We start from the raw sequence: 25,028 nt of genomic DNA on the forward strand, positions 1-25,028 counted from the left end.
GAAAAAGGAAGTGAATTAAATGTAGAATTATCATTACACATTGGGCTACTTCTGACTTAAATTCGCGAAATGTTTAATTCCGATTTTGCTTATCATTAATGTACATTCATGTAATTTCGTAAATTTGTTTTTGGTTGCTACTAAGTTATCATATTTAACGGTTTTGAACATGCTGTCACCTGTAATTTTACAGCTCAGATAATGCTGTATAGAGTTCGTCAAAAATGTACGTTACTCATTAATTTATTGAATTCATTATAATTATAATCTTTTTTTCTTTTTTTTTTTTTATCCGAATATGACGCCATATATATAAAGACGATATATGAGCAGGAAAAGTAACCTGCAGCTTCTTGACCGCGGTCCAAAAGAATCTCAGGCGCGAAATAAAGTAATGGATTGATGATTTTCAGTTATCACGGTTCCATAAAAGAAATGAGCATTTCAGAGCGATATATTTAAATTGACGCACTTTAATAGCAGCAGTGAACAATAAATTTATGGAAATTGCAAGATCAAGGCCAGTTCATACTTTCACGTCAAAACTCTTAATCGAAAACATATTAGAAATGATATCGAATGACGTTAATTGGCTGGCTATCCTAAAAAAACTCGCTTCGAAATTAAAATATAAGGTAAAAAGTAACAAACGTCAGAGGTAAGGGTTTTAAAAAACTAATACCGGAATACATAATTGAATCACAGGAAATAACATGAAAAACTAATGCAATTAAAATGATTGCGATATTTTGCATCATTAATGATGTGTCCTGTACCGAATGTGCATTATCGCGCTTCAATCTTATCGGAAACCGTTGAGTCTCTCGAGTTCCATTCGCCATTCGTGCCCCGTTCAACGCAGTCGCATTTTCGAACATAGTACCGAAAGAGCAGCAACGTACCTTATTGCGAACAAGAGAACAAAATACATTCACGTGGCTGCCGATATTCCTCAATAGTTAATTCTAATAATCCAAGTGTAAATCTCATTTCAAAGAATGAAGTGCGGAAGAATTTCGTGGATATGGTTATCCCTTCTATCTTTAACAAGCTTTTACGTGTCAATACAAGCGACCGCGCTAGACCCGATAACCACGAGGAAGCTACTTCCAGTGTACGCGGTTTTGGAAAATGCTGATCTTCTAAATTCCAGCAGATGTCGGACCCAGATAGATGAATTTCGAAATGCGGTGGATAACCAGATACTTTGGGCCCTAAGAGGTTAATAGAACTTTTAAGATATATAGCCGAATTCGATTCCGCGAAGCTGCCGCCAGTCAATTACAGTGAAAGGAAAGAAGAAGGCAAACTAAATGAAATACGTAGAACCGACCGTGATTCAAAAAAATGTACACCGTGTTTACGATTGTGCTTCGTGACATGTTCTCGATGAACACGTTTATACCGCGGAAAATTCCAATTAAAATCAAGAGAAACAACTCCTGTGCAACCGCGAGGATTGTTCTGATCACGATACCACAACGTTACATCGCGATTGTGTATGATGCGTAACTTTTTATCGAGCCAACTCCCAACCTTGAGACTTTCTTTGCGCGTTGTGTTGTAAAAGCTGCGATCGTCATCGTCACTGTTTTCCTGATCAGCTGATGCTGTTGGTTTCAAAAAATGCGCTTAATTTTCCCACCGCTTCAGATCCTTATCGCTAATTGCATCACAAGCTGATTCTAATGAGGTACCATGTGTGTTTTAAGCGTTGGATACCAGTGGCGTACCATCCGGAGGTTTTGTCATCGGAAATAATCATTGGTTAGGAGACCAAGAAAGTTGCAAACTTTTCTCTGAAAATCGGACGGCATTTCTATCGGAGAAAATACGAAAGAACAATTCGATATACCGGAATCCGAATGAAGAGTATTCATCTTTTGAGTTTCGTTTCTTTATTGCACGTGCGCGGCACAATAGCACTGTGCAATATCATATAGAAGTGGAAGACGAAGTAAGCAAATGGATATTTTAGTTTTTGTATTTCGAATGTATATCCCTAACGATTCAAGCTGCAATGCGATTCAAGTTTATGCAGTCAATTAATAATTTATCCCATTAAAATAATATCGATATGTGATATCATTAACATTAAAATATTTCATGAAATTTTTACGATCACGACGGACGATCATAAATTTGAAAAACTGCGCCCATTTTAGGATTTGGTCACGCTTGGACTTTGCTTACCGGCGTCCTGCAGCATAGGTGATGTTGCCACTATGCTTGATAAAGTATTTCGTAATGAGACACTTTTCATTGGAAAGCTTTTTAATATACACTTCCAGTTGATCGAAGTCTCCGATTTGGAGGATGATCATCAATGGCTACTCTCTGCGAAAATGATCTCCATCATGTACGTAAACTTCAAGCTTCTAATTGAAAACTCGAATTTTTATCTAGCCAGATATATATTACATACGTCGAGATATGCATCCGATAAAATACCACCTATGAACTTTAAAATTCTGATTACAGAGGAGTTTTGCTATCGTTGTGTGCTATCATAATAGCGGCCACAGTATATGATGTTTTCGTCCATCGAAAGCGTTTAAATAAAGAAAGGGAAAAGTTTACGTTCGACAATAACAACGCGATAGGTAAGCTACACATCCATTGGTACTTCAATTAACTATTCATATTTTGTACTTCACAAAACTGCGCTCGCGTTGCCAATCTTAGTAATTTTTATCGCCTCGAGTTTATTTCATGGGAATCTATGTAACGTACTACTAACTTCCAACAGCACTGAACAACGGAATAGATGGGAAATGCGAAATCAACTACGAGAAACCGGAACGCCCCGAGTCGGGGCAGCAGAATCGTATCAGCCAACACCTTCTGTGTTTTTCATTTCTCACCAATATAGAGGAAATATTTAAACCGGAGAAGGGTGGTGATAATCTGCGAGTATTCTACGGCTTGAAAACGTTGACAATAGTATGGATTATTCTGGGGCACGTATTGATCTACGCATTTCATGTTCTGAGTAAGAAATGAATTTTAACGATGTTTTAATTATACTATTCCGATTATTGTTTCCGATCTGATTTCTGATCTACCATGTATTTTTTTAATGCAGTCACTTATGTGTACAGGTAACAAATGGCTTGTATATATAGAGGCTGAAGAATTATTCATGCAAGTCATAAGCAACTTCACATTTTCGGTGGATGCATTTTTCTTTATGAGTGGTTTTCTGTTGTCATATACATTTCTGAAGGAACGACGAAAATATCAGGGAATCCTGCCTATAGCAAAAAGGGTGAACGAATTTTTTCAAAGGATTGTCAAACGATATATAAGGTAATAGTATAGTATCAATGCTTAATTAGTTCTATCGATGAGATTTCGATGATAATAAAATAAATACATAATCTTCGAAGGCTTACACCTGCATATTTCGTCGTTATATTGATAGCGATATTGAATTTTACCTGGCATCATCATGTCTCAGCACTTCTTCCTATTGAACATCCAAATACTAAGTGTTCCAAATATTGGTGGACTAACATACTTTACATCAACAACTTCTATAGGTGGGATGAGCTAGTACGTATCCTTTCTCACATAATTTATTGCATTGTTCGCGTTACTACAAAAGAATTCGTTTCGAAGAGAAATACTGTTTGCAGTGTCTCACATGGAGTTGGTACTTGCCCAATGATATGCAGTTCTTCGTATTTGGCAGTTTTCTTCTAACTTTATCCATCACGTGAGTTTGTAATTTCGTTCTTTCATCCCTTAGAATCCAATCTTACCCGGGCAATAAAATCGACTGTTTCAGGCATTGCAATATTGCCGTGGGTATAGGCGTTGTTACGCTAGTTTCATCAATAGGATCACTAGTTTACACCGGGTACACTCTTAATTACCAACCTACGTAAGCATGCAAAATATGTAACGCTCTTTATAACATAGGGAATTTGTAAATATACTTATATTTACTTTTCTAGATTGGACGAACAATATAAGACGTTGACATATTTGTATATACGACCATGGTGTAGAATACCACCATATCTCATGGGAATGGCCACATGTCACATTCTTACAAAATGGAATTACAAATTGCATTTATCAAAAGTAATGTATTCTATTTGTTCGTTAGACTTATATTTCTCTGCATCTTTCAATAATGTGATTTAATTTATGTTTCAGAAAAGCTTAATCGTTGGTTGGTCTTTGGCAATTTTATGTAATTGTTCGATTCTCTTCGGACTCACGAACAAGAACATATCCTTAGGTTTATCCGTTCTTTATTTGACACTTAGTAGAACAGGCTGGGCATTAGGCATTGCCTGGCTCGTAGTTGCATGCACTACGAATAATGGCGGTAAGTCGACATTTTTCATGTCGCTGAGTAATATGTTAATGTCATTGTCCTTATTGTAAAAATACTTTTTATCTAATGCGAAATAGTTAATGTTTTGCAAACTAGACCCAAGTATATTTGTTACGTTTGCAGGCATCGTGAACAAAATCTTATCGCTGGATATTTTCGTCCCTTTAAGTAAATTAACGTATAGTGCTTATCTCATAAATTGTATTATTACTCTTTCGGTATATTCGTTAGATAATTATTCTCTCCTCATCTATCACACCAATTTTGTAAGTATGATAAGATAGTTTCATTCGAACAATTTCAAAGTAATATGAATCCTATGTAATAATAACATACTATGTTTTTACAGAGCTATACTGCCATTACAATGATTATCTGCAGTTTCACTGCTGCTATTGTCCTATCCGCAACAGTCGAAATGCCGTTTATATCACTAGTCCGATTGTACAATAATCCACCAAGAATGAAATAAACATATGCTAATACATATTTCCAAGCCCCTCAATTAATAAACTAATGAAATTACTCTCTCGATATATGCACTGATCTGCTTTCCTTTCTCTCTCTCACTCACTCAATCTTGAAACATTTCTATTTATTATGATGTTATGATGTTATGATTATACTGTATCGTATAGTATATTACATATCTATCTTTCTTCCTTTCTTTCCCCTTTCTTCCATTTCTCTCTCTGTCTATTTTATTGAAGTGATTCTTACTTCTAGGAAAACTCTACATCTTCTCTAGTGTTTAGTTTTCTTACTCCTCGAAGCCATTAAGTATTGTTTAGTTCTAAATCAATTTGAAGTACCTCTCAACCTCATAGCCTTTTCTAGGAACACGTCATGCACGGATGATGTACCGGGCTATAGACGGACCAGTTATGATAATTATATAAATACCCGTAGGCTCATGGCTTCGAAACTCTATTGTAAACGAACGTTGGTAGCGTGCAGATCTGGACTAACATACACTGTACTTATACTTCTTCTACTTATACTTACTCAAATATATTTGAGGTGTAAGAGTTAGTCTTCGTGATAATGCTACTCCGCTAGTGTAGAGGTCGAGATGGATTCTCCGGATATTTTACAACTTGTATCTCGAATGTATACCTGTAACGATTCAAGTTGCAATACGAATTACAATCAATATGTAGTCCGTTTATACAGCAAATTAAGAAGTTATCTCATTAAAATAACCCGTGAAAGTTACGATTTTTTATAATACAATGAAATGCAGTTGTTCGTATTTGGCAGTTTTCTCCTGCAATAACTTTATCGATCACGTGAGTTTGTAATTTCGTTTTTCAATCCTTTGGTGTTTAGTTTTACCCGATCTATAAAATCGATTATTTCAAGCATTATAATATCATCGTGGGCATAAGCGTCGTTATGATAGTTTCATCGATAGGGTCATTTACATGGGATAGACTCTTAATTACCAGCTTACGTAAGCGTACAAAATATGAAATATTTTTTATAGCCTTAGAAATATGTAGATGTACGTATATTTACTTTCTTAGAATAGATGATTTATTCTTATTCTATTTTGTAGAATACTAGTTTTTCGATTAATAAACCAATGGACAGAAGTAACTACTTTGTGTGCTGGCGCAGATACACACGCGTATTCGAAATTTTCAAACATTTTATTTTGTTACGATATTCTGTGTTGAGGAATGGCATTCAGTGTTTCAGGAAACATGCGTAATTATATTAAACATCCCATAATACCTAGAAAGATGAATCAATTTTGATGTAGAATCATTTGCGGAATAGTTGTAAACATTGTTCTTCATTAACCAGCATTTTCGACGTAGATGGTTGACTCGGGAGAAAAATGGAAGCTTCTATTGGGAAAGTTATGGCGTCTGCGTATTTAACCATGAATTGCCTATTGGTTAGGTAGGACTTTAGGATGGAGTAGTAAGTGTGTGGTAGGACTTTTTTAAGTTTGTAAAGAAGCCCTTCGTGCCATACTTTGTCGAATGCCTGTTGAATATCAAGGAATACCGCTGAGCAGTATTTTTTCTTTACGAGGGTTTGGCTGATATTGTGTGTTATTCGGTGGATTTGTTCTATTGTAGAATGTTGCTTCTGAAAACCGAATTGATGATCTGGCAGTGTTTTCAAATCCTCTAGGAGTGGAAGGAATCGATTCGTTAGCAACTTCTCGAATAGTTTTGACAAAGTAGGTAGAAGACTAATTGGGCGATAGGAGCTAGTTTCATATATTAGACAAAACGTTCATCCCTCAACTGCGGCTACGTTCGGCGACTGGTTGTCACCTCGAGCTCAAGCTCACAAGTTTCGAACAATTACAATCGGACTGGATGACTACAATTGTCTAATTACAGCTATGGTAGAATCTAGATTACAATGTTACGGGATTTTTCCAAAATTCCAAAGGGAAGGTTCCGGTGTTCCTTCATCTCCGACATATATATGTAGGAAAAAATGGAAATGTCTCATAGTACATGTATACATTCTTTCTTGGAATTATTAGATTGTACAATAAAATTATGATTACATGAAAATTGATTTTGTATACAAAATAATGTAAGTGTAGCGGCACATGCGTCACAGGACGTTTCGATTCGAAGATGCCTCACGTAGTTGTTTGCCACAGAGAATTAACATTATGTGACGCACATAATGCAATAAACAAACTCTGGACAAAGTAATATCGCGGCTACGTGCAACCGTCAACCGGAGCCAAGTTCAACCTTCCGGTACCCCCCACCACCACCTCCCCCCGACCAGTACAAATAGACGACTATGTTCTCCAGACATAGTCAGTCAGTCAGTCACGCGAATCAATATCAGTATCGAGTCATCGAGATCATCAGTCGAACGAATAAGTACCACAGTATCGCGCAATTTTATAACGAATATCATCGAGCGAGCAACGCTTGCGATTAACTTTGTATTTTACATTTTAAAATATCTGTAATTATAGTTAACGAAATCAACTCGTTTCGTTATTAATTTAAATTGATCTCACCGTCCACCACATAAGTACTTAACGCAGATGTTACTCGATTAAAAATTCACATTTACTTCACATCAGTGGAAAATTGGATACAACGCATGGCCACGGGTAGAACTATTAGGTTTGCACCAATGTACAGAGAGAAGATGATATATTTATACTGAACTTTATTTCGTAAAATAAAAAACCAAACGTATTCATCAATACATTTTACTGCAACTTATATTTATATTTGGGTATCTTCAATAATTTTCATGTTATCTTATAAAACCTTTTGTATCTGTATAACATATATCTTTGTTATATGTTATCTATAGTAGCTATATCCAGAGCAAACATATATTTTTATGCAAATCAATAGTTTCTAATTCATAAGAATAATGATTTTGTACCTTTACGTGGTTTTAAATGCGTGTTACATTTTAACCTCCCCTCTGCAAAGTGGATATTTTCAGAAAAACTTATTTTCTTTCGTAGGTAAATTCTTCGAACGAAGAAAGACGAAAGATGCAGGAGTTGTAATATGGTTGCACTCGTTATATGCAAAACTGAAACCTGTTTTGCTAATGATTATCATAAGTTATTTGCGATATCTCTGTGGCTGACCTTTTGCTCCCCTATCTTTGACTATGACATTGACCGTTCGTTTCTTTTAAATGATCATTATGAAAGTTTACAACTTTTTACAAAGATCGCAAAAAAGACTGAATATTTAGAAGAAAATTAAAAGTCACCAATGATCGATATCGATATAATGCGATATGTTCAAGATACAAAGACACGCAATTAAACATGTTTTTTTGTTCGTTCAACCGATCATGTTTTCGAATAAAAAACGAAGATCAATAATTTTTTACTTACGTTAACACGATTGCAATAAATTGTGTGATATTGAAGTGGAAATTTATGTACACGCATAAGAAACTACTCTAATAATATATTGTTAACAAAATTTTTTAATTTTTTGTAATTACATCTACATTCTTTGTAAATACACTTTTTACATACCTTGAAAGCGTGTTTCTTATCCTTTGCGCGTGTTGGAATTTTTCGTTCGTTCGTAATAGATTTTGTTGCAGAGCCGGTTATTAATTTTTCAGGCGCAAATATTTCTTCTTGTCATTTGCATAAAAATGAGACAATGATCGCTGTTACATAAATCGGTTGAAATTGGGTGTTCAATAATGTTGAAAAGGCTCGCGAATTGATTTTTGACGATACGACTGTAATGACTGTGAAATAGGGACAAGGTCCTTTCATGAAAATTGTTAGAGATTCTTTTCCTCTGTATATTCTGTGGCAGTCTTTTTAGGTGTTGGAAGATCCAAACGACTTTTCAAAAAAAACTTTTACGGTTTATTTTTCAAGTTGGAAGTTTAACATTTTATTTAATTCTTCTAATTTGTATTTTACTGCTTGTAGCATATCTTTTATGTTTTTTTTTTTTTTTGTTATTCATTGTACCATTAATTTTATTTACTTGTAATATACTAAACTTTCATGATTTTCAACATTAACCAATCAACACTCTTAATATTTATCTATAAAATTGACAATGACTAATCGCTAGATACATTTTATTAAGTTAAATGGAAAAAGTAAAATTGGAAAGAAGATGGAGATATGATACAGAATCCTCTATCATTTATTTTCTCTTTGCTCTACTACGACCTATCCTTTCTACCTTTTATCCATTTAACGAAAATTCGATAATTAATAAGATCAAGAATCAATTTAATTCGTTGGAATGAAGAGAGGAAAAGAAAGGATTGGTATCTTGGTGAAATTTCCAGGAAATTAGCGCGGCTAATTCCATAGAAGCACGCCCTCGTTTAGAAACTGGAAGAAATTGGGGGAACAGAGCGATCGACAGGAAAGTTGGCGAGGTTGAATTAATTCGATAATACGCCGATCATCGCGCATCACGTCCCAATTCCTCGAACGACGTGACGTCTCGAGTTTTCTGCACTTTTCGAGCTTCCTAGCCGACCAATTGATCCACCAAGCTAGTGTGAAGGCTAAAAAGACGAAGGCTAAAAAAAACGAAGACGAAAAATTACAAGTTCCAGACACGTATAAAAAGTGTATCAATAGGTCAAAAGTGTAGCAATAACTACGGTTCCACAGAAAATTCATATTTGTAATGTAAACATATATACAATAAGCTACAGCTTATAACTTGAAGAACTAGACGAACTCGGTGAACAAATCGCAAAACCGCTGCTGTTGGCTGAGGACTTCAATAATCGCTATAATCTTTGGAGATCATCCAAATCCGCTGATTCCGGAGGTAAAATAACCGGACCAATAAAAAAATTCAAACTTAACATTCCCAAACGTTAAATCTGCAGCGCACTATAATATAATATCAGTAATATAAGCAATGAATCCCTCAGTGCAAATAGAATTAGCAATATTCAGCGCGATATTATCTGAACGCATGAAATAGAAAGCTTTAAATAATTTACACTATGCTGATCAGTTCACCATTCAACCTTCTGTTCAAGCTACATCAAATTTTACGTAGTTATTATACGGACTCGTGTGAGAAATATAGACTACAATGATTTCGTCCTCGTGACACTTTGTGATGATTTAAGTATTACGTATTATATCATATAATATATTAGATATACCAGGTATGTAAATATGAAACTGGAAATTTTATATAAAAAATACACGTTTATTATATGAAAATGATTAAAAATATTTTATTCGAAGTATTGCCCATCGCTAGCTATACATTTTTCCCACCTGTCTGGCAATTGGTGGATGCCACGCCAGAAAAACTGTGGCTCTTTTGAGGCAAACCAGTCATCGAGCCATTTTCGTACAATTTCGTAAGAAGTGAAATGCTGGTCAGAAAGTGCGTGTCCCATCGATGCAAATAAATAGTAATCGGATGGAGCCAAGTCTGGTGAGTAAGCCGCATGCGAAAGTATTTCCCAACTGAACGCTTCAATCGTTTCCTTAAGTATATCCATTCTTTATTTGGCCCTTAGAAGGACAGGTAAGTCGATATTCTTCAAATCACTGATTAATGCGATAATGCCATTCTTCTTACTGTAAAAATACTTTTTGTGTAATGCGAAATAGTTAATGTTTTGCAAACTATACCCAAGTGTATTTGTTACGTTTGCAGGTATCGTCAACAAAATCGTATCGCTAGATATTTTCGTTGTTTTGGGCAAATTAACATATGGTGCTTATCTCCTTAACCCTGCTATTATACTTTTGGCTTACTCTTTAAATTATTATGTTTTCTACATTAATGTCGCCATGTTGTAATAATGTTGTCATAACGTTTGTAAGTATAATGAAACTATTTCGTTCGGACAATTTTGTTGTAATATTAGTGTCATGAAATAACGTTTCTGCTTTTCAGGGCATTTACTCCGTTACAATGATTGTTCGTAGCTTCAGTGCTTCTATTCTGTTATCCGCAACAATCGAAATGCCGTTTACATCACTTCTGCGATTATTTATTAGTGCACGATGAAGAACGGATGAAGTTGGTAGCAATAACTTAGTCTGAGTCGTCCAATTAGTAAACTTATGACAGGAAGTTAGCATTTCAAGTGTTCAGATATTGAAAAATATATCTTTATGGCAGTGATCTCTGAACTTAACGTAATTGATTGTATACTATCATTTCATGGTTCGATATTCATAATGTTGTTTAATTTATTAAAATACCAGGGAAGAAGGATTAGTTAAGAGAATCACCTGCGCAAAAGTTTTCCACGTTCCTCTATATTAGCGAGGATATTGTACATAAGAAAGTGACTTGGAAGACGAAAAGAAGCTCATATGCAAACAAATATAGATCACTGAAAGAGGAAAAAGTTTTTGCTGTGCGAGTACACGGCGACATTTTCGCAGTTGTTTCTCTTTCCTAACACTGTCGTTTGCCTTGCATGTTAAAAAAAAAGCCTTGGAGAACATGATAAAAAATGCGTGGACAATGTTGCAAGTTCACGTCACAAGATCATAAGGCAAGCAAAGAATGATCGAAACCTAATCCATTATTCAGAATTCAAATGCACACAGAGTGTTCGAGACGCCGAGCTCGAAAGTCATGTAGCTGCAAAAATTATTTGCTGCAAAGAAGAGAGGCTGACAAAGATTATTTATCAGCAGAATAACTGTCAGAGTGAATTTAAACGGATGGTATATAAATTAAGTGTTTGATGTGATCGTAAGCGCAGACTTATCCGAAAAGAACATCCGAAGACATTTCGGATGAGACAAGACTGATTGTACAATTAAATATTTTCGAATTCGCGAGGATAGTTGATTTAATAATGTCATTGGTCATTCCTCTATTGCGAGTGGCGAGACCACTGCTACTGGTACCTGGGTTCCTCAGCGACTCGAAAAATGCATGCCGGAATAAGAAGTGATAAAAAGGGAGAAGAGGGAAGAGTCACAAGTCGCTGATCATTGCAGTAAACTGTTAATTTCTTAAGCGATAGAATAAGTATTCAATGGCTTCATAACGAAATTATTGCTAGGAGGGTCAAGATCTTGTAGGTTCAACTACAAAAATCTCGAAAAACGTATCTATATAAATGGACAATAACACGAATATAGAATATAAAACAAAGTATACTAAGAAATTCTGCCCCGGTTTATTAAATTTAATCTACAATAAGGTATGGACATTAGCACGGAACACAGATTGAACAATACAGTAAGTTAGAAATACCAAATTTCAAATATGTCAGGGATCAACAGGTTTCATTGAAACTCTTCGCAGATTATTTCCGTAAGAAAGGATCCTCAGAGCGTCGTTCTAGCATAATATTTTGTTATCTGGATATTACATAAAACACAGAATTTGAATTTTATTTTACATTGTATCGTACAACACGTACGAATTTTAAACGCTGTGTAATATTTGACGAAATATTAACAATGATTAATAACATTCGTAACAGGCGAGTATGTTCTACTTGACGAGACATGGGATCAACCGTCGAAAAGATAATAAATGATATGGGGTGAAAGCAAATAAATGTCACGGATAACTATCTGGAATACAGGAGTTTTAGAGCATCAATTATCCAAACTAACTGCGAAATAAACAAGTTTTTATAAGCTGTTTTCAGACAATTGATTCGAGAAGAATCAAAACTACGCGAAATATAGAAAATAACACAATCCGTTTTAGATACAACGAAATGATTCCTTCCAAAATAAATGAATGTATTCCATCTGTCTCGTTTTGTTCTATCGCTCATTTTATTCCAATCCATCGCATCTGCATGTCTTCATTCATATCAATATTGTCTGCAAAAAGAGTACATGAAACTAATTTGGCTCGCATTGTCATTTATATGGTTACATGACATATTCTCAGAGCGTTTAAGTGTAGTTGGTACGATTTTTCACGTTTTGCACAACAAAGGAATTTCAAATCAAATCCATTATAAAATCGTAAAACTCCCATAACATTGTCGCCAGCAATTAATAGATAATAATACGACGCAATAAATTTTTCCTGTAACGTCTCTTAAAAGATTCAATTACCGTCTACATTACTGACTGCATACCTTAAATAATTATGCGTTACAGTATCACATTCAATTCCTAAAATTTCGCTTGTGGAAGAATGTGATGGCGCATTAGCCAACATTCCGAGAATAATTGGGCAGAAATAACTTGTTCCATCCAAAAAAACAAAACATTCAGAGAACTGTAACAGCCAAAACCATTCCATTCAACATTCGTAGGAATATTTTTAAATTTCTATGCACATCGTAGTTTAAATACGAGACTTCCAAATCTTGTAATTTTTCAAATTAGTGGAGTATAACGGTTCGATCGGACTTAGTATTGGGATCCTGACTCAGAACATTGCGGAATGATTTACACATAAAATGCTAATTGGGGATTTTTTGCGTTCGGTATAAAACCAGTCAGCGCAGATGCCGCGGAAGTAGTTTCGATAATCTCGTGTAGTCATTTAAACGGAAACGTCGATCGGAGGGTTAGTATCGGCATTAGAAACGGTTAGTTCAGAATTGTTCGTGACTTCGAATCATCAACTTCTCCACCAGACTTGGCGTAAGAACAGTTCACCTTCAGAGAATAGAATCGCACTGAAGCTCTTTTTTATGATACCATCTTCTCCACCAGACGTGGAGTAAAGAAGCTGTCTCATATCTGCTTATTCGAAGAAAACAGACATTTTTGCAGAGAAAATCGTCAAGAAAAACTAGAAAATCATATCTTCTTCCAATTAAGAAAATAAACTTTCCAACTTACAACACCGGTGGTACTCAATACGAGGAGTTGCTTTGTTTAACGCTTGATACAATGGTTCAACGATTGATCGCCAGAACGCGAATAGCAGTCGTCTGTCGATATTCCTGTATATATCATCCTCATAGAGTATTGCGCCAAAGTTTTCCTGCGCCAAATTGTAAACAGAACACAACTTCCAAGTTTCTTTTGACGAAACTCTTAGCTCAAACGTCTGCAATATCACGTTCCATCGTTACATTTTCTGTTAGAGTTTTAGTTTTTTAAATGAATTAAAAAATGTACGTGGGAAATGGCCCCATTTTGCTGTCCTTCTCGCCTTGGTTCACACATATTTCAATATTTATAATATTAACAACAATACATATCACTCTACTCCTGCAATGAGCTAACTGCTATTATAAAAGCATAAAACAACCGCAAAGTGTTTTTCAAAATTGGCACATTTCGGGGACCGATAGTTCTAGGAAGAAAAACATAGCAGGTTCGGTACTGCGTCACAAAAATCTACTACCATCAAATACCGACCGAGAAAAACCGAAAAAAATTATAAATTTGCTAAACATAGTATCGGCATGTTGATAATTGAAGTTTTCAGTCAGCCACTTGCGAATCGCAGGCGCGCTACTAGAATAATTTAATTGGGGTTCCATAACTGAGCAATAATCAAGAAGATGAAATATTCGAAACCATTTTCGGCGTATTACGTCATAAATTGTACGTTCCTTGCTGGATACGGCTAGTCTTGCGAGATCATCTTAGAAAATGTTGGTACCCAATAGATGAACTGAACATTTCATTCATATTATAGTAGTCATACTCTTGATCGATCGTAGAATCGAAAGTGCAACAATGTACTTCATTATATAAGAGAGAATAATGGTCATTAGTATGGTTGACCATTTTTGTCAATTGAGAATTTCATTAATCCGAATACAAATCCTATTCCAGAGCATGCAGTATGGAAAATTTTCGTCGTGGATATGGTTATCCCTTTTATCATTAACAACGATTTACGTGTCGACCCAAGCGACCACGCTAGACCCAGTGACCATGAGACAGGTATTTCCAGCGTACGCGGTTTTGGAAAATGCTGATCTTCTAAATTCCAGCAGATGTCGGACCCAGATAGATGAATTTCGAAATGCGGTGGATAACCAGATACTTTGGGCTCTAAGAGGTTAATAGAACTTTTAAGGTATATAGCTGAATTCGGTTTCGCGTAGCTACCGAAATACAGCGAAATACAGTCAATTACAGCGAAAGGTAAGAAGGAGGCAAACTAAACGAAACACGTATAGCCGACCGTGATTCAAAGAGATGTACACCGTGTTTGCGATTGTGCTTCGTGACATGTTCTCGATGAACACGTTTATACCGCGGAAAATTAGAATCAAAAACAATAGAAACAACTCCTGTGCAACAGCGACGATTCTTCTGATCACGATACCATCACGTTACGTCGCGATGGTGTAAGATGCGTAATTTTACATCCAACAAACTCTCAACCTTGAGACTTTCTGCCCGCGTTGCGTTGTAAAAGCTGCGATCGTCATCGTCACTGTTTTCCTGATCAGCTGATGCTGTTGGTTTCAAAAGATGCGCTTAATTTTCCCACCGCTTCAGATCCTTATCGCTAATTGCATCACAAGCTGTTTCTAATGAGGTATCATGTGTGTTTTAAGCGTTGGATACCAGTGGCATACCATCCGGAGGTTTTGTCATCGGGAATAATCATTGGTTAGGAGACCAAAAAAGTTGCAAACTTTTCTCTGAAAATCGGACGGCATTTCTATCGGAGAAAATACGAAAGAACAATTCGATATACCGGAACCCGAATGAAGAGTATTCATCTTTTGAGTTTCGTTTCTTTATTGCACGTGCGCGACACAATAGCACTGTGCAATATCATATAGAAGTGGAAGACGAAGTAAGCAAATGGATATTTTAGTCTTTGTATTTCGAATGTATATCTCTAACGATTCAAGTTGCAATGCGAATTACAATTAGTACGTAGCCAGTTTATGCAGTCAATTCAGAACTTATTGCATTAAAATAATATTGAAATATAATATCATTAACATTAATATATTTCATGAAATTTTTACGGTTACGACGGACGATCAGAAAATTGAAATGCTGCGCCCATTTTAGGACTTGATCACGCTTGGACTTTGCTTACCGGCATCCTGCAGCATAGGCGATGTTGCCACTATGCTTGATAAAGTATTTCGTAATGAGACACTTTTCATTGGAAAACTTTTTAGTATACACTTCAAGTTGATCGAAGTCTCCGATTTGGTGGATGATCATCAATGGCTACTCTCTGCGAAAATGATTTCCATCATGTACGTAAACTTCAAACTTGTAATCGAAGACTCGAATTTTTGTCTAGCCAAATATGTATTACATACGCCGAGATCTGCATCCCATAAAATAGCACCTAGGAACTTTAAAATTCTGATTACAGAGGAGTTTTGCTATCCTTGTGTGCTACCGTAATAGCGGCCACATTATACGACGTTTTCGTCCATCGCAAGCGTTTAAATAAAGAAAGGGAAAAGTTTACGTTCGACAGTAACAACGCGATAGGTAAGTTACACATCCAATGGTACTTCAATTAACTATTGCTTCACAAAACTGCGCTCGCGTTGCCAATCTTAGTAATTTTTATCACCTCGAGTTTATTTCATGGGAATCAGTGTAACGTTCTACTAAATTCCAACAGCACTGAACAACGGAATAGATGAGAAATGCGAAACCAACTACGAGAAACCGGGACGCCCCGAGTCGGGGCAGCAGAATCGTATCAGCCAACACCTTCTGTGTTTTTCATTTCTCACCAATATAGAGGAAATATTTAAACCGGAGAAGGGTGATGATAATCTGCGAGTATTCTACGGCTTGAAAACGTTGACAATAGCATGGATTATTCTGGGGCACGCATTGACCTACGCATTTCATATACTGAGTAAGAAATGAATTTTAACGATGCTTTAATTATACTATTCCGATTATTGTTTTCTTACTTATGTGTACAGGTAACAAATGGCTTGTATATATAGAGACTGAAGAACTACTCATGCAAGTCATAAGCAACTTCACATTTTCAGTGGATGCATTTTTCTTTATGAGTGGTTTTCTTTTGTCATATACATTTCTGAAGGAACGACGAAAATATCAGGGAATCCCGCCTATAGCAAAAAGGATGAACGAATTTTTTCAAAGGATTGTCAAACGATATATAAGGTAATAGTATAGTATCAATGCTTAATTAGTTCTATCGATGAGATTTCGATGATAATAAAATAAATACATAATCTTCGAAGGCTTACACCTGCATATTTCGTCGTTATATTGATAGCGATATTGAATTTTACCTGGCATCATCATGTCTCAGCACTTCTTCCTATTGAACATCCAAATACTAAGTGTTCCAAATATTGGTGGACTAACATACTTTACATCAACAACTTCTATAGGTGGGATGAGCTAGTACGTATCCTTTCTCACATAATTTATTGCATTGTTCGCGTTACTACAAAAGAATTCGTTTCGGAGAGAAATACTGTTTGCAGTGTCTCACATGGAGTTGGTACTTGCCCAATGATATGCAGTTCTTCGTATTTGGCAGTTTTCTTCTAACTTTATCCATCACGTGAGTTTGTAATTTCGTTCTTTAATCCCTTAGAACTTAGTTTTAACCGGGCTCTAAAATCGGCCGTTTCAGGCATTACAATATTGCCGTGGGTATAGGCATTGTTACGCTAGTTTCATCGATAGGATCACTAGTTTATACGGGATACACTCTTAATTACCAGCCTACGTAAGCATACAAAATGTTTAACATTCTTTATAACATAAGGAATTTCTAAATATACATATATTTACTTTTCTAGATTTGACAAACAATATAAGACGTTGACATACTTGTATATACGACCATGGTGTAGAATACCACCATATCTCATAGGAATGGCCACATGTCACCTTCTTACAAAATGGAATTACAAATTGCATTTATCAAAAGTAATGTATACTATTTGTTCGTTAGACTTATATTTCTCTGCATCTTTCAATAATGTGATTAAATTTATGTTTCAGAAAAGCTTAATCGTCGGTTGGTCCTTGGCAATTTTATGTAATTGTTCGATTCTCCTCGGAGTCACGAAAAAGAACATATCCTTAGGTTTATCCGTTCTTTATTTGGCCCTCAGTAGAACAGGCTGGGCATTAGGCATTGCCTGGCTCGTAGTTGCATGCACTACGAATCATGGCGGTAAGTCGATATTCTTCAAATCTCTGAGTAATGCGTTAATGTCATTGTTCTTATTGTAAAAATATTTTTTATGGAATGCGAAATAGTTAATGTTTTGAAAACTACACTCAAGTATATTTGTTACGTTTGCAGGCATCGTGAACAAAATCTTATCGCTGGATATTTTCGTCCCTTTAAGTAAATTAACGTATGGTGCTTATCTCGTAAATTGTATTATCACTCTTTCGTTACATTCGTTAGATAATTATTCTCTCTTCATGCATCACACCATTTTTGTAAGTATGATAAGGTAGTTTCATTCGAACAATTTCAAAGTAATATGAATCCTATGTAATAATAACATACTATGTTTTTACAGAGCTACACTGCCATTACAATGATTATCTGCAGTTTCACTGCTGCTATTGTCCTATCCGCAACAGTCGAAATGCCGTTTATATCACTAGTCCGATTGTACAATAATCCACCAAGAATGAAATAAACATATGCTAATACATATTTCCAAGCCCCTCAATTAATAAACTAATGAAATTACTCTCTCGATATATGCACTGGTCTGCCTCCCTTTCTCTCTCTCACTCACTCAATCTTGAAACATTTCTATTTATTATGATGTTATGATGTTATGATTATACTGTATCGTATAGTATATTATATATCTATCTTTCTTCCTTTCTTTCCCCTTTCTTCCATTTCTTTCTCTGTCTATTTTATTGAAGTGATTCTTACTTCTAGGAAAACTCTACATCTTCTCTAGTGTTTACTTTTCTTACTCCTCGAAGCCATTGAGTATTGTTTAGTTCTAAATCAATTTGAAGTACCTTTCAACCTCATAGCCTTTTCTAGGAACACGTCATGCACGGATGATGTACCGGGCTATAGACGGACCAGTTATGGTAATTATATAAATACCCGTAGGCTCATGGCTTCGAAACTCTATTGTAGACGAACGTTGGTAGCGTGCAGATCTGGACTAGCATACACTGTACTTATACTTCTTCTACTTATACTTACTCAAATATATTTGAGGTGTAAGAGTTAGTCTTCGTGATGATGCTACTCCGCTAGTGTAGAGGCCGAGATAGGTTCTGCTGCGGGTGTAGATGTCGCGCTGCTGGGGTTTCTGCTGCTTTTCTTTTCATTTTTGTATCGTGGAAGAAAAATCGGATTCCGGTCGCCGGGATTTAAACCCGGGTCCCGAATGTTCGTATCCTAAAGCGCTAACCACTGCGCTGCCGTCGTCTTAGAAGCGTACTTTACAATTAGTGAACAATACGATTTTGTTCACATCAAATAAAACGTATCCACGAGTAATTTTTTATGTCCCTTTCAGAATCTAGTTAGACGAATGCAAATCTAAGAAATGGCCGTTCGTTACAGGATGAAAGCCCTTTCATCGAAGAAGTACATCGTTTCAGAAAAAGATTTTTACTTTTTACGCATGAATTACGTGACGGCGAAGGTTGATAATGTAACTAATCAGTCAAGCTTTACCTAGTCCCGCGTATAAACCTCGACCTCGATATTTTCTTCGTGCGTTTCACAAGAAACTGGTTCCTTCGTACGGCGCGTGTAAGAGTTGGGATCGTCGTCGTCACAGTTTTCCCGATCAGCTGATGCTGTTTCAAACGGTGCGTTTAATTTTCACACCGCTTCAGATCCTTATCGCTAATTGCATCACGAGCTGTTTCTAATGAAATATTCTGTGTTTTTTAAGAGTTGGATACCAGTGGAATACCATGCAGAGGATTTGTCATAGGGAACAATCATTGGTTAGGAGACCGACAAGATTGCAAGCTTCCCCGAACGAGGAATATTCATCTTTCGAGTTTCGTTTCTTTTTTTTTTATTGCACTTGCGCGGCACAATAGCACTGTGCAATATCATGTAGAAATCGAAGACAAGGTAAACAGATGGATATTTTACAACTTGTATCTCGAATGTATACCTGTAACGATTCAAGTTGCAATACGAATTACAATCAATATGTAGTCCGTTTATACAGCAAATTAAGAAGTTATCTCATTAAAATAACCCGTGAAAGTTACGATTTTTTATAATACAATGAAATGCAGTTGTTCGTATTTGGCAGTTTTCTCCTGCAATAACTTTATCGATCACGTGAGTTTGTAATTTCGTTTTTCAATCCTTTGGTGTTTAGTTTTACCCGATCTATAAAATCGATTATTTCAAGCATTATAATATCATCGTGGGCATAAGCGTCGTTACGATAGTTTCATCGATAGGGTCATTTACATGGGATAGACTCTTAATTACCAGCTTACGTAAGCGTACAAAATATGAAATATTTTTTATAGCCTTAGAAATATGTAGATGTACGTATATTTACTTTCTTAGAATAGATGATTTATTCTTATTCTATTTTGTAGAATACTAGTTTTTCGATTAATAAACCAATGGACGGAGTAACTACTTTGTGTGCGGGCGCAGATACACACGCGTATTCGAAATTTTCAAACATTTTATTTTGTTACGATATTCTGTGTTGAGGAATGGCATTCAGTATTTCAGGAAACGTGCGTAATTATATTAAACATCCCATAATACCTAGAAAGATGAATCAATTTTGATGTAGAATCATTTGCGGAATAGTTGTAAACATTGTTCTTCATTAACTAGCATTTTCTACGTAGATGGTTGACTCGGGAGAGAAATGGAAGCTTGCGTACATATAATTACACATCACTGGAATATGGGAAAGACTCTTTATCGTGCTATGAGTAAACCGAGGGACATGTGAGTATTTCAAACTCTCTCTAAGACTAGCAGTTCTCTTGTTCGTTGATATATAGAATTCTTGAAAAACATGATTTAAAAAACGATTAAACAATGATTCAAGTTCACCCGTAAAAGATAGATCATTACAATAATTTGCTTACCAATTGTCGCATACTATAATTCCATCTACGATACACTCGATTTTCCACGGTTTGATACATCTCATGTTAGCGATTGGTATTTGAACAATCTGGTAATTGGAAGCAACCTGGTGTAAAGTATTTTGATACAATGATAACAGGCTATTAGCGTAGGACCATAACGAGACAGTTGTGCGTTCCACATCTGTCTGAACTTTTTCGCTTTTGGTGTATTTATGACGGCGATGATTATAACGAACAAACAACGATCCATGTGGAACGTTTCACATATCTGATAAATAATAATTTCATTTTTATCTAAATAGAACATCGATGAATTAAATTTGCCTCGCTGCAAGGAAAGAGTAGCACAGTGCCAAAGAAATGTTAGTTTTTGATTAACAGAGTTGAAAAATGTCTAACGTCAAAGTTTCTATATCGTATTGACCTTTTGACCGTTGGTATTTTGAAATCTTCATGTATATCCTCGTTTCTGACATAGTATTTTCGATTATAGCCACTCTAGTTTATTTATGTAGCTCATTGCTGCTGTTCCCCATAACGGTATTCCATACGTCCAAATTGGTTTTATTATCGTTTTGTAAATTTTTAGTTTATTTTACATATATATATGTCGGGTTGGCGTTAAGATTAGGGTTAGGGCCGTGAAAGGAATCCCCATTTGGATTAGACGTTATGGTTATGCAATAGAGTAGATATTTACTAGTGAAAATATGATTATGACAGAATTTGACAAGTAATCGCGATAATTAGATACTCGAGGAGCTAATGACAATGATCCTTGCTCAATAACGAATCCGCGGTCAACGGGATGATAGATGTACGTTCTCACAAAGACCCACTCTGATTCTTTGTTAACAAAACGTGAAATATTCACTGATCGTAAAGACGTTACTCTTTTCGTCGATGAGATCACACGAGAGAATGACTCTCCGTCCCGATTATGCCACCGAGGACACGAGATCCTCGAATTCGTCGAGGAAAGCCTTCGTTCGGAAGGTGAGGGAAATTGGCGTTGCTGCTAATTGGTCAATCTCCATATCAGTGGTTAGAAAAAGATGCTAGCAGCCCTTGAGGGAAAGTTGCTAGCGAGAAGCGACATTCGTGGAAAAATAGATTTCTCCTATCTTCCCGTAATTGGAACAAAGACTGTTTGTCTGTTTGAAGGACTTTAGTTAACTAAATCTTTAGATTTATAACGGGTCCTCAGGATAGTTAAACATATACTGTGGAGATGCGTTAACATCAGGCAATCATCTTACCCGAAGGATAGAGTCTGCGTGTGGCGAGCCACGGGACAGAAACCGTTGGAATGTTTACTGTCACGTGCCGCTATGACTATTTCTTTTAAGAAGAGCTATAGAATTACTCCATGCCTTTGTTAGACAAAACATTCATCCCTTAACCGCGGTTATGTTCGGCAACTGGTTGTCATTCCGGTACCCCCCCCCCCCCCCCGCCGACCAGTATAAATAGACGACCATGTTCTCCAGACATAGTCAATCAGTCAGTCACGCGAATCAATATCAGTATCGAGTCATCGAGATCATCAGTCGAACGAATAAGTACCACAGTATCGCGCAATTTTATAACGAATATCATCGAGCGAGCAACGCTTGCGATTAACTTTGTATTTTACATTTTAAAATATCTGTAATTATAGTTAACGAAATCAACTCGTTTCGTTATTAATTTAAATTGATCTCACCGTCCACCACATAAGTACTTAACGCAGATGTTACTCGATTAAAAATTCACATTTATTTCACATCAGTGGAAAATTGGATACAACGCATGGCCACGGGTAGAACTATTAGGTTTGCACCAATGTACAGAGAGAAGATGATATATTTATACTGAACTTTATTTCGTAAAATAAAAAACCAAACGTATTCATCAATACATTTTACTGCAACTTATATTTATATTTGGGTATCTTCAATAATTTTCATGTTATCTTATAAAACCTTTTGTATCTGTATAACATATATCTTTGTTATATGTTATCTATAGTAGCTATATCCAGAGCAAACATATATTTTTATGCAAATCAATAGTTTCTAATTCATAAGAATAATGATTTTGTACCTTTACGTGGTTTTAAATGCGTGTTACATTTTAACCTCCCCTCTGCAAAGTGGATATTTTCAGAAAAACTTATTTTCTTTCGTAGGTAAATTCTTCGAACGAAGAAAGACGAAAGATGCAGGAGTTGTAATATGGTTGCACTCGTTATATGCAAAACTGAAACCTGTTTTGCTAATGATTATCATAAGTTATTTGCGATATCTCTGTGGCTGACCTTTTGCTCCCCTATCTTTGACTATGACATTGACCGTTCGTTTCTTTTAAATGATCATTATGAAAGTTTACAACTTTTTACAAAGATCGCAAAAAAGACTGAATATTTAGAAGAAAATTAAAAGTCACCAATGATCGATATCGATATAATGTGATATGTTCAAGATACAAAGACACTCAATTAAACACGTTTTTTTGTTCGTTCAACCGATCATGTTTTCGAATAAAAAACGAAGATCATTAATTTTTTATTTACGTTAACACGATTACAATAAATTGTGTGACATTGAAGTGGAAATTCATGTACAATCGCGATAATATAAATTTATGTACACCCATAAGAAGCTACTCTAATAATATATTGTTAACAAAATTTTTAACTTTTTGGAATTGAACTTACATTCTTTTTAAATTGTAAATACACTTTTTACATACCTTGAAAGCGTGTTTCTTAACCATGCAACATAGAGATAAATCTTTTTATTGCCTTATACTGGATTCATCGCAACAACATAAAAATAAAAACAAGTTTTGTGGAAACGTGAGAATCGTTCTGGACGCGATTATGTCACGACTATCTTAAATGCGTAATTCTTTGTCCAGTGAACCTTCAACCTCGATTAACGCGATTTTATGCTAATGGTGAATAATTGTAAATACACAACCAACCAAGATTCGTAACACAGCAACAAAGATTGAACTATTTGTAGATGAAGATTACCATACATATTTCATTCGTAATTGGTTTAATTACCCGAAAAATTGGTTTGCAAGTATAGATAATTATCAGACTTAGTTTAAATGGAAGATATATAAACTTACGTGTTTGATGTGAGACGTCGATCCATATCGGAATAAGAAGTGAAAAAAAGGCAAATTGCAGGTAGCTGATCATTGCAGAAAACTGTTAATTTCTTAAGCGATAGAATAAGTGTTCAATGGACTCATAACGTCGTTATTGCTGGGATAGTCGGAATTTTTTGGGTTCAACTATAAAAATTTGTAAAAACGTATCGATATAAATGGATAAAAATATAAATATAGGATATAAAATAAACGTAAAGAGAAATTCTAACACGGTATATAAAATTTGGTGTACAATAAAGTACGAAGGAAATTAGCACGCAACACAGACTAAGCCATCCAGTATATCAACAGGTATCTAACCGAAGCTCTTTGCAGCTTATTTCCGTAAAAAGCGATCCTTAATTTCGGTCAGCGTCCTCAAAGCGTCCTTTTAGTAAAATATTTTGTTATCCGGATACTGCATAAAAAGCAGAATCTGACCTTTATTTTACATCGTATATTTCCACACCTATGAGTTTTAAACGCCGTGTATTATTTGATGAAATATGGTGTCATTCGTAACAGCCGGAAATGTTCAATTTGACGCGGCATTGCGTCAATCGTCTATAAAATATCAAATGATATGGAGTGAAAGAAAATAAATATTTCGGATGGCTATTTGTAATACAGTAGATTTAGAACGCCAATTATCCGCACTAATTAAGAGATAAACAAGTTCCGATAAGAGTCAAAACCATAGGAAATAATGCCATACTCTCGATGGACCTTAGAACCGAGAGTGCAGTAACGTAATTCATCGCATCAGAGAAAATAATGGTCATTTGCGTGCTTGACCACTTTTTTCGCTAGAGAATTACAATAATTCGAATGTAAATCTTATTCCAAAGCATGGAATACCGAAAAATTTCATTGTGGATATGGTTTTCCCTTTTATCATTAACAATGAGTTACGTGTCGATACAAGCAACCACGCTAGACCCAGTGAGCATGAGGCAGGTACTTCCCACGTACGCGGTTTTGGAAAACATCGATCTTCTAAATTCCAGCAGGTATCGGACGGAGATTGATGAATTTCGTAATGCTGTTGATAACCAGACTTTGGGGTCTAAGAAGTAAATGGAACTTTCAAGA

General features: G+C 35.7%; 3 protein-coding genes and 3 long non-coding RNA genes across 14 annotated transcripts in view; 5 read left to right on the forward strand and 1 right to left on the reverse strand.

The window, feature by feature from the left end:
- The window catches only part of LOC100642239 (monocarboxylate transporter 10), a 310,901-nt gene that overhangs the window by 195,200 nt on the left and 90,673 nt on the right, over positions 1–25,028 (reverse strand). For 4 of the 7 annotated variants that reach the window (XM_048404626.1, XM_048404628.1, XM_048404627.1 and 1 more), the window contains one exon: positions 5,354–5,464. The exons of 2 other annotated variants lie outside the window; for them this stretch is intronic. The gene's annotated coding sequence lies outside the window, so the exon portion shown is untranslated. Of the gene's footprint in view, positions 1–5,353; positions 5,465–18,903; positions 18,925–25,028 lie in introns of those variants that run through there. One more of the 7 variants, XM_012320921.3, reaches the window with a different exon arrangement.
- Positions 301–4,837, forward strand: LOC100645518 (nose resistant to fluoxetine protein 6). The gene is made up of 12 exons (XM_048404631.1): positions 301–1,221; positions 1,713–1,957; positions 2,166–2,603; positions 2,750–2,992; positions 3,102–3,309; positions 3,390–3,555; positions 3,639–3,718; positions 3,791–3,886; positions 3,960–4,089; positions 4,165–4,339; positions 4,472–4,614; positions 4,698–4,837. The coding sequence occupies exons 5-12, from the start codon at positions 3,143–3,145 to the stop codon at positions 4,818–4,820; spliced, it is 1,080 nt and encodes a 359-aa protein (XP_048260588.1). The 5' UTR covers positions 301–1,221; positions 1,713–1,957; positions 2,166–2,603; positions 2,750–2,992; positions 3,102–3,142; the 3' UTR covers positions 4,821–4,837.
- On the forward strand, positions 7,158–8,029 carry LOC125384763. Its single transcript, XR_007223523.1, has 2 exons — positions 7,158–7,579; positions 7,821–8,029. It is a non-coding gene; the product is annotated as an uncharacterized LOC125384763 (long non-coding RNA).
- On the forward strand, positions 10,204–12,884 carry LOC125384765. Of its 2 annotated transcripts, none has more exons than XR_007223526.1 (3): positions 10,204–10,260; positions 10,486–10,650; positions 10,729–12,883. It is a non-coding gene; the product is annotated as an uncharacterized LOC125384765 (long non-coding RNA). The 2 variants fall into 2 exon arrangements; XR_007223525.1 differs by having other exon boundaries at positions 10,243–10,353; positions 10,729–12,884.
- On the forward strand, positions 13,096–18,387 carry LOC125384606 (nose resistant to fluoxetine protein 6-like). Of its 2 annotated transcripts, XM_048404624.1 has the most exons (14): positions 13,096–13,412; positions 14,562–14,790; positions 15,296–15,540; positions 15,765–15,958; positions 16,081–16,202; positions 16,339–16,581; positions 16,652–16,859; positions 16,940–17,105; positions 17,189–17,268; positions 17,341–17,436; positions 17,510–17,639; positions 17,715–17,889; positions 18,022–18,164; positions 18,248–18,387. In XM_048404624.1, the coding sequence occupies exons 2-14, from the start codon at positions 14,565–14,567 to the stop codon at positions 18,368–18,370; spliced, it is 2,151 nt and encodes a 716-aa protein (XP_048260581.1). In that variant the 5' UTR covers positions 13,096–13,412; positions 14,562–14,564; the 3' UTR covers positions 18,371–18,387. The 2 variants fall into 2 exon arrangements, with proteins under 2 accessions (XP_048260581.1, XP_048260582.1); XM_048404625.1 differs by lacking the exon at positions 13,096–13,412 and having other exon boundaries at positions 14,652–14,876.
- Positions 22,296–23,171, forward strand: LOC125384762. The gene is made up of 2 exons (XR_007223522.1): positions 22,296–22,721; positions 22,963–23,171. It is a non-coding gene; the product is annotated as an uncharacterized LOC125384762 (long non-coding RNA).

Source organism: Bombus terrestris, chromosome 3 (genome assembly GCF_910591885.1).
Source record: "Bombus terrestris chromosome 3, iyBomTerr1.2, whole genome shotgun sequence".
NCBI lineage: Eukaryota > Metazoa > Arthropoda > Insecta > Hymenoptera > Apidae > Bombus > Bombus terrestris.

Bases quoted from the DNA above. Each gene is read 5' to 3' on its own strand.
- LOC100645518 (XM_048404631.1), top strand. From the start codon at position 3,143: ATGCAAGTCATAAGCAACTTCACATTTTCGGTGGATGCATTTTTCTTT. The intron at 3,556-3,638 runs GTACGTATCCTT...TACTGTTTGCAG, and splicing joins TCTATAGGTGGGATGAGCTA to TGTCTCACATGGAGTTGGTA. The intron at 3,887-3,959 runs GTAAGCATGCAA...TTACTTTTCTAG, and splicing joins ACTCTTAATTACCAACCTAC to ATTGGACGAACAATATAAGA.
- LOC125384606 (XM_048404624.1), top strand. From the start codon at position 14,565: ATGCAGTATGGAAAATTTTCGTCGTGGATATGGTTATCCCTTTTATCA. The intron at 16,582-16,651 runs GTAAGAAATGAA...TTATGTGTACAG, and splicing joins CTACGCATTTCATATACTGA to GTAACAAATGGCTTGTATAT. The intron at 17,106-17,188 runs GTACGTATCCTT...TACTGTTTGCAG, and splicing joins TCTATAGGTGGGATGAGCTA to TGTCTCACATGGAGTTGGTA.